We start from the raw sequence: 15,182 nt of genomic DNA, 5'->3' as shown, positions 1-15,182 counted from the left end.
TCTTTTTTTTCACTTTCCGCCATATCCACAGTAGTTTGATCATTTACACCTGTCCTATGTTTCTTAACTCCCAACATCTTCAAGGTTACTTCTTCATCAAATGATTTTAGCGTTAGTGTCCCTTTTTCAATGTCAAAGTTGCAGCGGCCTGTCAACAAAAAGGGTCTCCCAAGAAGGATAGGTGTTTCTTCGTCTTCCGGAATGTCCATGATGTGGAAGTCAACAGGGAAAACAAATTTGTCAACCTCCACTAGTACATCTTCCGCTACCCCATAAGATTTCTTGGTGGTGTGATCAGCGAACCTTAACTTTTTCTTACTTTCCTTAACCTCTCCCAATTCAAGCTTTTTGAAAATAGATAGTGGCATTAAACTTACACTGGAACCAGAATCAATGAGTGCCTTTTTGAACATTCGATCCTTGATAGTGCATGGTATTGCCACAGCTCCAGGGTCTTTCCTCTTGGTTGGGATCTTCCTTACTGACGAGACTAAACCGCACTTCTCAGTTGCAATCTTTTGTTCTCCTTCCACTGATCTCTTCTTTGTCATTACCTCCTTCAGAAATTTCTTATACAATGGCATGTGCTCAAGTGCTTCGAAGAAGGGTAAATTCACCTCTAGCTTTTTGAACAATTCAGTAAATTTCTCAAAGTCTTTTTCTTTTGAATCCTTCTTTGTCACTCTGGAAGGGAAAGGTAGTTTGATCACCGGTTCAGCATCTTTCTTATTATTTTTTTCTTCAACTGGTTTACCCGGTGGTATCACAACTTCTGGCTCTTTCGGATTCTCTCTTATTTCCAGGTCCACCTCTATTACCATAGGATCATCTATTTCCTCTTTTTCTTTTTCCGGTTCTGCCACTTTCTTACTCCTTGTAGTAACAGCATTAATCTTCTCTTCGTCTTTCGGATTCTTCACAGTTGAACTCGGAAAGGTACCTTGTGCTTGTAGAGTAAGATGTTGTGCTATTTGGCCCACTTGAACTTCCAAATTTTTTATCGAAGCTGTGGTGTTCCTATGGTTGTTTCTAGTTTCTTCTTGAAACAGAGAGCATTGTCCAACCAATCTCTCAATAGCTACTTCCCACTCCGCCTTCTGAGGAATTGGTTGCTGATCTTTCCAAGCAAAGTTGGGATGATTCTTCCACCCTGGATTATAGGTGTTAGAATACGGGTTGTTTTGCCTCAAGAATTTGATTTCTTCAATTTGCTGGGGAGTAGCAACGCAACACACAGTTTGGTGAGGGCCTTGGCAGATTTCACAAATCACAGGTTGAGCTTGTTGGACTTGAGCAACCTGTTGAGTACCTATATTCATAGCTTTTAATCTCTTTTCTACCTCTGCAGCTATAGCATCTTCAACCCGAATTTTTGAGGTTTCCAACTTCAGATCAATAACTCTTTCAGGTCTATTGGTACACCTGTCATACAACTCCAAATGCTCATTTGCAGCTATCGCTTCAATGATCTTGATAATTCCGGAGGCTGTTGTGAAATTTGTTGAGCCTCCAGCTGCTGTATCGATCAACTGTTTTGTTTTCATTTTGAGCCCATTCACAAATATCTGCATTTGGTCAGTTTTGTCCATGTTGTGAGTGGGACATGCCACTAGGGTTCTTTTGAATCTTTTATAAGCATCTCCTAAAAGTTCACCCTCCTGTTGCTTGAAATTCAAAATATCATACCTCTTCCTTATAAAGACCGAGGCGGGAAAATACTCATTCAAGAAAGCCTTCTCCATCTCTTCCCATGACGTGATACTGCCTGCTGGAAGAGAATAGAACCATTCTTCTGCTTCTTCGGCCAAGGTGAACGGGAACATTCTCAGCTTCTTTGCCTCTTCGGTATGCCCTTCAATTTTTAAAGTCGTACTCATGGTAAGAAACCTTTGTAGGTGCTTGTTTGCATCTTCATTAACCTTTCCGGTGAAAGGTTTTCTTTCCAGCTGATTTATTGTGCTCGGATGCAATTGAAAGTTAGCCGCATTTACCGGTTGGTTGACAATTGTCAGTCTACCTCCCGGCGTGTTTGTAGCACCGTAGTCACCAAGAAGTCTCTCCGGCGCTGGTGGATTCTCTCCCATGACTTCTCCTTCACTTTCAGAATCTGAACCAGAATGAACTGAAATAATTTCTTCTTCAGATTCCAGATTTTCTCGACGAGCTTGTCTGCGCCTTGCGTGCAAAGTTCTTTCGATTTCTGCGTCAAAAAGAAATTCAGCTGAGGCCTTACCTCGCATAAACAGATTAGACAATTTTTAGAATAAGAAAGAAAATAAAATAAAAATAAAAAATGCAGAAAATAAAATTTTAGTCGCAGAGCAACAAAATTTCAATTGAACTTAAGTTAAAAATCTGTATTTTGGCATTCCCCGGCAACGGCGCCAAAAACTTGATCGGAAAAATAGCAAGTGTACTATTTTTGCCTCTGTAGTAATAATAGGGGAAATTCCCCGAATGTCGATCTCAAGGACTGCGTAGGAAATACAGATTCGTAAAATATGATTCAATTGAACAAAAGATTAATGTTTTGGTTTTGGGGGATTAAATCCTTGCAAAGTAAAATAATGAGAAAATAAATTGATTTTTGTTATCAAATATATGAGATGCTAGGGTGAGTGGTTGATTTGGCATGTAACACTTTCAGAATTAAGATCTCTTCAACAAGTTCATAACATTCAGTTACCACATCTTTAGGGTGTTTCCTCCTAAGTCCTTAGTGAGGAAACCTTTGGTCTTCCAACCTAAATCCTAAGTCCTTAGGAACCTAAATTGAAACCAAGCTTTTATATAATCAAGATTATGTGGTAATTATAGGGTATCCCTAGTCCTAGGTGATATCTACTATAATCAAATTATGCACAAACCCTAACAACTACAGTCCTGTATTTGTTAGCCATAGATTAATCCTTATTTGACCGATAAAGAAAACAAGAAGAACATTGCATAATTTAACTGAAAATCATAAACCAATGTATTGACGAAATCACAAATTCATCGTTATTACAAAACCAAATCAGGACCACCCCCCTAGCATTGGGGGGTTTAGCCTCTCATAATATTCAAGAAAGACATAGTAAAGAATTTAGACATTACAAAGATAATTGGGAACTTTGATCTTCAATGGTGTCCACCGTTGAATCTCTCCGTCTCCAAAACTCCTGATGAAGCTATCTTCTCTCTTCTGTGATTTTCTATCGTGTGATGCCAAAGTCCCAAAATAATTCTCTCAAACTCAATTAAATAGTCTAGGTACAAATCTCAGGCAAAAGAAATGTCTAAAGTACCCTCAAGGTGGAGATTTGGTGAAAAAGCTCTAAAATTGGAAGTTTTTACGCTCACAGCAGCACTGGCCGTGCTTGGACGCACGGGCGGCCGTGCTGCTTTTATTTTTATTTTTGCTCCCAGCCATCCTGACACGGGCCGTGCGTGGAAGCACGGGCGGCCGTGCGTCGCCCCTGGATTTTGTATGGGGGAGAGGTGATCATCTGACACGGGCCGTGCGTGGAAGCACGGGCGACCGTGTTTGCTCCCAGTATTTGTATTTTTTCTCTTTCTCTTGCTCCTCTTTCTTTCATGGTTGCTTGGACATTTAAGACGACTCGTTCTGACCTGAAACTTGCACACAACTAACCAAACGGCATAAAAAGCATCTAAATAACTTAAATTAAACAAAATGCAAAGTAAACATAAAAACAATGGAACATGAAATACTTAAACAAAAGCACTAAAACATTGATCAAAGTGTTACCGAATCGACAAATTTAGACCGAATACATGATAGAAATTAGGTAGAAATGGTGACCGATCAAATACACTCCCGTTAAATCCCAAATAATGCTCATGCAACCACTTGCGCACATTAACAAGGTTTTATCAATGCTTATTCAACATCAGCACTAACATACCACCTTAACTAATGAAGATAAATTCATTGCTCAACTCACCAAACCTTACAACAGAGTCTGTTCCCCAGATTCTGCTAAAAGGTACTTTCCTACAGGTCATGGTAGAGGGATCATGATCTGCTCCTAATTTCACAAGCCTGGCCACACGATCAAAGTTTTCTTCAAGAAGAATGAGCTTCCTCCATACCTTAAAAAGATAAACTTAGCAGAAACTTCCACCACTAAAGACATTCATGAAGACATAACTTAATAACAAATTAAATATCACCCTTCTACCAATTTCCTGGTTAACTTCCTTTCTGATCAATAGAAGAATCTTCTTGATCTCATTTAACAAGTTCTAACTCAACAACAAGCGTGCGTTCACCACATGAATACCACCATGAATGAACTTTCAAGTACTCATAACATTTTTCTTTTACTAAATTCTCATAATAGCAAATGCATTCTAGATAATGGGGCACAAATCATATATATATGCCACTCTAATAATCTCTTTACTCACTTAATTGAGATTAACAAATCATAACTTGACTTCCTAATAGAGCGTCTATTACAAATTATTATTTTGGTAATGTTTACTTCAATCCTTATTTCTATCTAACTAATGTTTTGCACATACCTGAATTCCATACAAACTTAATTTCCATCCCTAAAATAACATATTCCCCGAACTACACTATTTACTTTACTTCTTATAATTATCTTATACAAGGGATTAAGAATGCACAAATAATTACTTTAAAGAAAATGAGATTAATAATCCTTATTTTGCCAAGGATTCAACTAAGACGAATAAGTCAAAGTACTTCCGTTCCACAATATTTATAGCTACAACATTGACGGATGCGTCCATCTAAAGGATGTGATTAAGGAGCAGATCAAGAAAGGGATACTTATTTGGTACACCCAGGAGGATGGCCAAAATGAGGGTCAGGGAAAAAAGAAAGACTATCAAAGGAGAGACGAATCACTAAGGAAAAACAATCCCCAACCGGAGAAAAAGGCCCCGAAAGAAAACTTTATAGGTAATCAACGAAGCTAAAGGAAAGAAAGACAAAAAAGGTGATGTTGAGGAAAGCCGAAGAGGAAAGCGTAAGTACATCACATTTATTGGGAAGCCTTCTTCAACCAAGGGACCCCCTCCAAAGGCACGATAAAAAGAAGAATCGTTAGGCTAATAACGATTAACAAGGAAGAGGAAGCTGGTTCTGGGACATCGAAAAGGTATGCATAATTCCAAATGATAATTTTACTTTGGTAATAACACCAACCTTAGCCAACCATGACGTGTCTATAATCCTTATCGACGGAGGAAGTTCTTGTGGAATTATATATGTAGAGCTCTTTGAAATGAATTGACTGAAAAGAGAGAAGTCATGGCCATATAAGGGATACCACTTACAAGCTTTCAGCGACACGATCACTTATACCCAGGGGTATATCGAGCTAATGATCACCCTAGGAAAAAGGAAGGGACACCAGTTCATTTGTCCTAAAATTCTTAGTAGTTTCCTACATAAGTGTTGACAACTACATCCTGGGAAGACCCTTTACAGCAACAATGGACGTTGGGCCTCTCAAGCCCACTTAAAAATGAAGTATCACAATGTTTATGACAAGCAAGTAACGATATGCGTCAACCTTTCTGGAGAACAAAAGATACATAAGGCCTCACAACATGACCAAAAGGAAAAAGATAAAACAAATGCAATGGAAATCAATGTGCCCCCTTACCAAGAAATTGAAAGAAATGTCGATTAAACCTCCAAAAGAAAAGACCATCGTCCCTAATAGTGTTGGTGTAAGCCCTAAACCTATAGTTTTATTAGAACTTTATACTTGTATCGAATTATTTATTAATAGTAAAAGACATTTCTTTGTTATGTTTTTTTCTAAAATAATAAATTTCCTAGAATAACTAGTCCGTTTAATGAAACATTAAGTTTGACTTAGTCATTATGAGCCCTAGATGTGGAGTAGAGTATTTCCATTAAAGCATTGTATTTAATTTGATGACCATTTAAATGGTTAATGGGTGATCCATAAATCATGTCGAGATACATTAGTGACCTAGATGGAATTTGTCCATCCCGCATAATAGAATATAGGTTTAAGTGCCCAAAATTGAACTGAAGAAGAGTGACACAATCTATGCCTTGTGTTTAGTATAGACTGGAGGGCAAAAGGATAATTGTATAACATACATAATCACAATTTTTTTTCCAGATCTCATGACATTTTTATGATTTGAGTAGCAGTGATGTTTTGCTAGACACCTCTCAAGATTTATTATATTATATATGTTTTAGTATAATTGCCTACGTCACGAGAACCTACAAGGTTACACACATAAGGACAAATTGGTGAGAGAGTGAAATATAGAACACTGTAAGTTACAAAGTACTTAGGAGAATTACGAAACACAGTAAGGTACAATGAACTTAAGTGAATTGTAGAACTCCATATGGTAGGGTGCACTTAAGTAGGATGGAAAAATTCAAGTTACTGCTAGACGTTTGTATACCCGAGAAAAACTTGCACGGATGCGAACCTAAACTCTTAGTGTTAGAAACAACTAATAAAAAGAGGATAAAAAGAGAGAAAATTTTAAATTTATTTTTTTTAATTAGATTCATGGGGTGATTGTGAATTGTGATTGAGTAAGAGAGAGAATTTTTTTTTTAATTAATAAAAAATTATAATTAATTATTTATAAAATCACATATTATATTTGTTTTCATGCAAATATTTTTTCATGTTTGTTTTTATGCAAATATTTTTCTTGTATACCCTTTAAATAATTCAAGATTTTCAAAACGCTTCTTCCAACCTTCCCGAGCCTTGCTAAAAGACTATTCGAACTCATTTATTATTATATTTATTTATTTATTTATTTATTTCTATTTCTTTCTCATAAAGGTAAGATCGTAGTCACATGTGTGAATGTAGAGAATCCACGACCTCCTTATCATATCATAGTTAAATTCTACGGTGGAATACAGGTGCCTGCACTATTTATCTTACACAAACAATAAATCATAATTTTCTTCAACAGAAGAAGTCAAACAAACTTATCTTCAAAAGAAACGAGCTCCCTCTAATCAACATAAACACGAGTTTTGTTGACCAGCTGAAAGATGGGCACTCCTCCTCTGAAACACATTTTTGAATGCTTCATCAAACCGCACCCCCCTATCCAAGACTCGAATCAAATATGCTATTTAGCACATTGGGATATTTGCATGTTATCTCTAAACTATATCCAAAAGGGCCTTCTCTTCAAAAAACCAACATCTTCACTAGTTAATCAACCAGATTTTATCGAGAATTTGTTGATAAAACTTAAACACTCTCTTTCTCTCACACTTTTCCATTACTATCCCCTCTCAGGACGTCTTGTTACACACAAAACCCAAGATCCTCCTTCTTACACTGTTTTTGTCGATTGCAAAAACAGTCCCGGAGCTAAATTTATCTATGCAACTTTAGATATCACCATAGATGATATCCTATCCCCCATTGATGTTCCACCCATTGTTCAATCGTTTTTTGATCACCACAAAGCTGTCAACCATGACGATCACACCATGTCTTTGTTGTCTATTCAAGTTACTGAATTATTGGACGGTGTTTTCATAGGTTGTTCCATGAATCATTGTATTGGTGATGGAACCGCTTATTGGAATTTCTTTAACACACTTTCTGAAATATTTCAAAATAATGCTAGTGTTCCTGTTTCAATTTCACACCAACCCATCCATAATAGATGGTTTCCAGAAGGTTATGGTCCAATTATCAACCTTCCTTTCAAACATCACGATGAGTTTATTCAAAGATATAAAGCACCGATATTGAGAGAGAGAATCTTCCATTTCTCAGCAGAATCTATAGCAAAACTCAAAGCAAAGGCTAACAAAGAGTCCAACACAAACAAAATCTCTTCTTTCCAATCTTTATCAGCACTAGTTTGGAGATCTATAACCCGTTCGCGTCAACTACAGCCTGATCAGAAAACAACTTGCAACTTAGCTATAAACAACCGAACGAGAATGGAACCGGCTATTCCAAAGGATTATTTTGGCAATTCACTCTATGCAGTGAGTGCTGAAGCAACTGTAAAGGAACTGCTAGAGAAAGATCTAGGGTGGGCAGCTTGGAAGATTCATTTGGCTATTGCAAATCATGATGACAAAGTGGTCCGGGGATCGGTGGAAAAATGGTTAGAGTCTCCTATTGTGTATCGACTGGATATGATATTGGATCCTAGTTCTGTTATGATGGGTAGTTCACCGAGGTTTAATATGTATGGAAATGAATTTGGAATGGGAAAAGCATTAGCTGTTAGAAGTGGTTATGCTAACAAATCTGATGGAAAAGTAACATCATATCCAGGACAAGAAGGAGGAGGGAGTATAGATCTGGAAGTGTGTCTTTCACCGGACAAAATGATGGTTCTGGAATCGGATGAAGAGTTCATGAGTTCAGTTTCAGTGTTTAATCCTTTGTTTTAGTCTTTGACTATGCTATGATGTTGAATAATGAGGATGCGAGATGTAAATTTGTTTTACACTACACCATCTAGATACATAAGGTCACTTTGTAACATTTTACTATGCTGTTAAATGAGTTCTATTGAGTCAAAAAATAGTTTAGTTGCTCTAATAAGAATTAGATTAGTTCGAAATTCAACGCAAATTTATCATGAACTTTTTGTTTTCAATTTGAACTTGCATGCTCAATTATAGATCACTACTACTTATTTCAGCTCAGATCAAATGAACTGATTTTTTTTTTATTTATTTTGAATTTATAAGCTTATCAAATGTACTTGTTAAATTGTAAATTAGCATAGATTTAATTTGTTTTATTTTGGAATCTTAGTAAGTTAGGTATTCTAATCTTACTCTAAAGACCACTATGAGAACATGTCATTCTTTTTTTTTTAATATGCTGAAGATATCATTAAAACAAAAAATAAGGATTACAAAAACACAAGGGGACCGAACCAAGACCCCTTAGGAAATGAGCCTAAGCCTAGGGATATCATCCATGTCTAAAAGACAATCCTTTACTAAGATAGGATGAACAAAATTAAACCAACAAAAATATCTACAAGTATGCCCAATATTCGCTAGATAATCAGCACAAAAATTGGCTTCCCTATAAGTATGCGAGACCATGAAATCTATACTTGGAGAGAAAGCATGACAACTGAGCCAACGAGATCTGATTCTCCAAGGAACAAGAGCCGGATCAGAGAAGGCTTTCACCACAAGCATACAATTTGTTTCTATCCAAAGCTTCCTCCATCCCATACTAACTGCTTTTTCAACAGCAACCATAGCTGCCTATAGCTCAGCCAATTCAGAGTTCCCTCCTCCCATATAATCACAAAAACTTCCCAAATTAGTAGCGTTATTATCTCTAAACATTCCTCCACAAGCCATAAGAACCGGATTACCTCGAGCTACACCATCAATATTAGCTTTAACCCATCCCGTGGGGGGAGGACACCAAAGAATCTCCAATAATGAAGAGGGTCTTTTAGGATTTATGTTAATATGCATTCCTTTCAAAATTGAAAAGCTTGTGATAGAATTGTCCGAGGGGTTTCCCATATTGTCACCTATCCACTTGGCTCTAACCACAATATTAGTGATACAAGACTTCTAATGAATTCTTTTTCCATCAAATCTGTTTGAATTTCTGGCCCTCCAAACATGATAGAAGAAACTGCAACACTTTAATTAACTTGTGTCAGGGTTGGTCATAAATTAACATCCTATTAAGAGCAAGTGATCACGAAGGACAATATATTTCTTTTATATTTATTTTTTTATGAGCTTTAGTTTTCAAAAATATTAAATAATTTTTTCATTTCTTTTTTTGTGTAATTTTCTTAATTTTACCATCAATAGTAGTGTTTATCTTTCTCTCCATCTATAAGTAACTAATGATGATATATGTAGTTATTTGATATCTTTGGTATGATTAGAAATTGTAGAAATGTAGAGAGGATAGAGAAAAAATTTTGTATTATTAAATTATGAACTTTATATTCAAAAGTTAGTTACTATTTAGTTTAGAACTGAGTATTTATAACTAACTTAAATGTGCTGACTCAACACAATTAGTTACATGACTTATCATTAGTCGTTACAACTTTTCTATATAGACTAACTCTAGTTACTCTAATAGCTTCCCCTCAAAAGGAGGGTCATTTCTAGGTAATAAAGGACTTATCTTGAATTTGAAGTTTGTCTTTGAGTTGCAAAAATCTTAGAGGAGAAAAGGGTTTGGTAAAAAGATCAACATATTGATTAAAGGCATGAACATGCTGAACCATTAGAGTCTTGTTGAGAACCTTCTCTCTAAGAAAGAAGATGTCAAGCTCCATGTGCTTGGTCTTAGCATGACGCACTGGATTGTGATAGTGCAACAATACTAAGGTTGTCACAAAACAACATAAGTGAAGTAAAATGCACATGAAGCTCTGCCAAGAGGAATTGAATCCGAAGTACTTCAGAGGTTGATTTAGCAAGACTCTTATAGTGAGTCTCAGTACTTGATATGGCCACAAGGGTTTTCTTTTTGGCCTACCAAGAAACCAGGTTTGGACCTAGAAAAACAGAGGAGCCTAAGGTGGATTTCCTATCATTAGTATCAATTCCCCAATCTGCATTAGAAAAGCCTTTAATGGATATGAGACCCTACGTAGAAGCGGGTTGAAAAAGTAGACCATGATGGAGAGTACCTGGGTATTCTTTTGACCATAACCCAATGACTATCAAGGGGTTGAGAGTAGGGTAGAAAAACGGATCCGACCCGTCGGACATTCCCGTTTTTTTCGCACTTTTTTATAGGGCGGACCAGGGTTTTAGACCCGTACCCTCTAATATGCTTGTCCTGCCCTATTTTTTACGGGCGCAAGCATTAAAATGAAAATTTGCAATTTTTAGGCTTAAAAGGTACAATGTCTGTGTGCCCGCCCCACCCCGCACTCAATTTTTTGCAGAGCGGGACAGAGTTTTAGGCCTGCACCCTTAACAAAGCCCACCCCATTTTTGTGGGCTTTTGCGGGGCGGGTCTAAACTGGACGAACATGCCCGTTTACCACCTCTAGTTGAGAGAAAAATTCACATGCCTTGTTTACTTACTGCATAGCTAATTTCAGGTCTTGTTATAATTGCATACTGCAGTGCACCCACTATGAACTTGTAAAATGGGGGGTTCAGACATCAAGTCTGTGCCATATTTGGAGAGCTTTAGACTTGACATCATAGGAGTAGGGATCCCTTTTGTATCTGACATGTTGCCTTAAGATAATAGTTATTTGATATATTTGGCTTGAGACAAGAAAAAAAAGCCATCTTTAAGATGGAGGACTTCAATACCCAAGAAATACTTAAGACCGCCAAACTGCTTCAAAGCAAACTAAGAGTGAAGCTTTGTGATGAGTTATTGTATATGAGTGGAGGAATTTCCAGTGACAATGATTTCATGTAGATATACATGCATGAAGATGATATATGTAGGCGTGACAAGAGTGGAGAGGGAGGGGTCACACCTATTGGACACAAATCCAAATCCTGTAAAGGCTTGAGTCAGTCTGTCAAACTATGTCCTAAGACCTTGCTTGAGGCCATACATGGACTTGTTTAGTTTTCAAACCATAGTAGAGTCAACAATTTCAAGTTGAATGATATGCTTCACTATAGGGGAGAAAGTCAAGTTGACCTTTAGATATGAGAATGGTAAAAAAAACTCCGACTGTGACATGCTTTATTATATGGGAGAAAGTTTAAGTGAAGTCAAAGCCATGTTGTTGGTGAAAGCCTTTTGCCACCAACCTGGATTTGTACTTATTCTAGGGGTGGCAAAATGGACGGATTGGATGGATATGGATTGGATCCTTAATGGATGGATCAAACCAATCCATTAATCCATTACAATCCATTAAACTCTCTAAATAAAAATTCAATCCAATCCATCCATTAAGGAATAAAATCCATCCAATTCATCCATTAAGGAATAAAATCCATCCATTAACAAATTTATAATCGATGGATATCCATCCATCCAAAAGTTAATTTAAAATATTTTATTTTTTTAAAAATAATAATTTATGTATTTTAAAATAGTTTTTTTCGTTTTTCTCAAAAAAAAAACTCGATTTCTCGTTTTTCCGAAAAAAAACTCGATTTTTCGTAAAAACTCAATATTTTCGTTTTTTCAAAAAAAACTCAATTTTTTCGTTATTCCAAAAAAAAATTGATTTTTCGTTTTTCTGAAAAAGATTCAATTTTTCGTTTTCCAAAAAAAAAATCGACTTTTTTTCGCTTTTCCAGAGAAAAAAAAACTCGCCTTTTTTCGTTTTTCCGGAAAAAAACTCGATTTTTTCGTGTTGCAAAAAAAAACTTGACTTTTTTCGTTTTTCGAAAAAAATATCGATTTTTTCGTTTTCCAAAAAAAAACTCTACTTTTTTCATTTTTCCAAAAAAACTCATATTTTTTTCGTTTTTCGAAAAAAAACTCGATTTTTTCATTTTCCCAAAAAAATCTCGATTTTTTTCATTTTTTGAAAAAAACTCGATTTTTCTGTTTGTCGAAATAACTAGACTTTTTTCGTTTTTCCGAAAAAAAAACTCGATTTTTTTCGTTTTCCCCATAAAATCTCGACTTTTTTCATTTTTTCGAAAAAAACCGGATATTTCCGTTTCGCAAAAACTCGACTTTTCTCGTTTTTTCGAAAAAAAAATCGATTTTTTTCGTTTCCCCCAAAAAATCTCGACTTTTTTCATTTTTTCGAAAAATACTCAATTTTTTCATTTTCCCCAAAAATATTCGACTTTTTCGTTTTTCCGAAAAAACTCAATTTTTTCGTTTTTCTGGAAAAAAACTCGACTTTATTGTTTTTTTCGAAAAAACCTGATTTTTTTCGTTATTCGGAAAAACACGATTTTTTCGTTTTTCGGAAAAACTCGTTTTTTTCGTTTTTTTTTTTAAAACTCAATTTTTTCCCCCCGAAGAAACTCGTAAATAATTTAAACCAATTAAAGTATAAAATAAAAATAATCCATTGGATTATCAAAATGCCACCCCTAACTTATTCACACTTCCATCAACATTTTGTTTAAGCCTAAACACATATTTACAACCAATAACATGTCTATAGGGTGGTAAATGAGCAAGAGTCCAGGTTTGATTTCTTAACAATGCAGAATATAAATCATTCATGGTTGCTAACCACTTAGGATACTTCAACGCCAATTTATAAAGGAGGCTTCTAGTTCAGAGAGAAGCAGATTTGGGTGTAGTCTTGGTTCCACAATTCCCCATTTTATTCTGGTGGCCATGGGATGAGTGTTTTGAGGATGGAGAAAAGGTAAGGCTGGAGAAGGGGATAATATATGTGTTGACATGTATGAAGATGATGAGGGTTAAGGAGAAGAGGGCAAAGACGACTATAGTTCAAAATGTGAGTCATAAGGGGAAGATGATCCAGAGCTAGGTGAAACATGACTGGTGATGATGGAAGGTGAATCCATTGAAGGTGATGTACTTGAAGAACAAGTAGTGGGTGATGGGCTTGATGAGAATAAATAAGGAGAGACAATATATAGGTTTAGTTAAGATGGTGAAGACACATAAGCATAAGGAAAGATAGGGATCATATTAAAGGTTCAAGAGGAGATAATATTAGATAGTGAAGGGAAAGATTGAGTTGGAAAGAGGGATGGATATGGAAATTTGGAATCATAAAAGATAACTTCCTTAGAAATATAAATGTTACTATTTGATGTTGCATATTTGTATTCTTTATGAATTGAAGAGTATCCCAAGAAGATGTAATCAAATTTGAATTTGCAAGGAGAATAAGGCCTAAGATGTGGATAGCAAGCACATCCAAATGCCTTGAGAAATTCAAAGTCAGGTATTGAATGATAAAGCACATTGTAGGGAGATTGCATGCCTAAAAGGGAAGTTGGAATTCTGTTTATTAAGTATTAGGCATTAATACATGCATGGTCCTAAATTTTTAAGGGAAGATTGGCTTGGGCCAATAGTGTTAAGCATGTTTTTATTACATACTTGTATTTTCTCTCCATAAATCCATTTTAGTGATGTGTGTGAGGGAAAGCTAATTTATGTTGAAATCCTTTTGAGTGGAACAAAGAAGTGACATCTTAAAACTCTCATGCATCATCAGTTTGCACTACCTTAACTTTAGTAGAAAATTGAAATTCAATAGCTGTAATAAAGTGTGTGAGGGTGATTAGAACGTCATACTTGAGTTTAATAGGAAGTACCTAAGTGTATTTAGAATGAGCATCGACACAAATCCATAGGTATTTAAATCCACAAGTGGAAATCATAGGGGCAGGTCCCCATACATCAATAAATAGTAAGTCTAGTAGGTAGTGTGTGAGAGTGTGCTAGTGTCATACCCCAAATTTTGCCCCATGTATTTCATTTATTTGAGTATGTCGTATGCATTCATCGTTCAATCGTCGCATTTTACATATTTTGAAAAAATTATAATTTTATTAAAGTCAACAAAAATTACTTTCATTCGCATCTTTGCATATTTTATTCGGGTTAAACATTTATCTGAATTTTTCATTTTAGAGAAGAAATAGATATTTGTTTTTATTTTTATCATTTTTGAAAATATCCAAAAAAAATGATTTATTTTAATTCATATTTTCTTATTTCAATTCAATTAAAAAAATATTTAGTGTTAGTTTTATTTTTAATCTATATGTTGGTTAAAAAAAATACAAAGAAAGGAAGGGGGTTTGATTTATTTGGAAGTGTGTGTGGTTTTAAGGACTCGAGGCCCATTCAATAAAGTCCACATCTCTTTCTAACCAAAAAAAACCCTACACTCTTAATATAAATATGTAGTATGCATGTTTGCATGAAGGGAGCTATATACACCAATCACCAGCCGCCCTTAAATTCACAACTATATCGTTCTCATTTGACAATAGACCAATCCACTCTGATATTTTTGGAAAAAATGATAACTTGGAAAGAGATAGAGAAAAGCTAAACATAATTGGTTTATCATCTTCTTCTTCATGCCATCCATCACGTAAACCTTCTCTTTCTATTCACTCTTTCAATTTGCAACTCCATAACTCTTTCATATCACAATTTCCACCACACTGTTATTTCAGATCCACAAACAAACTCTATACAACTAAATTACCCTTAACCAAAACACTTATTCTGCTCCACCAACATCATTGCTCCGCTTCTCTTTCT

At 35.6% G+C, this 15,182-nt stretch overlaps 1 protein-coding gene across 1 annotated transcript; it reads left to right on the top strand.

The window, feature by feature from the left end:
• Positions 1-6,916: 6,916 nt before the first annotated feature.
• Positions 6,917-8,605, top strand: LOC131655315 (uncharacterized acetyltransferase At3g50280-like). The gene has a single exon (XM_058925199.1). It carries the CDS (start codon positions 7,049-7,051, stop codon positions 8,420-8,422), a length of 1,374 nt encoding a protein of 457 aa, XP_058781182.1. The 5' UTR covers positions 6,917-7,048; the 3' UTR covers positions 8,423-8,605.
• The last annotated feature ends 6,577 nt before the right edge of the window (positions 8,606-15,182 follow it).

The sequence above is a fragment of the Vicia villosa genome, linkage group LG3, assembly GCF_029867415.1.
Source record: "Vicia villosa cultivar HV-30 ecotype Madison, WI linkage group LG3, Vvil1.0, whole genome shotgun sequence".
Taxonomy (NCBI): Eukaryota; Viridiplantae; Streptophyta; class Magnoliopsida; order Fabales; family Fabaceae; genus Vicia; species Vicia villosa.
Note: the sequence above shows the minus strand (reverse complement) of the source record. Positions and strands in the feature narration are given on the sequence as shown.

Bases quoted from the DNA above. Each gene is read 5' to 3' on its own strand.
- LOC131655315 (XM_058925199.1), top strand. From the start codon at position 7,049: ATGGGCACTCCTCCTCTGAAACACATTTTTGAATGCTTCATCAAACCG.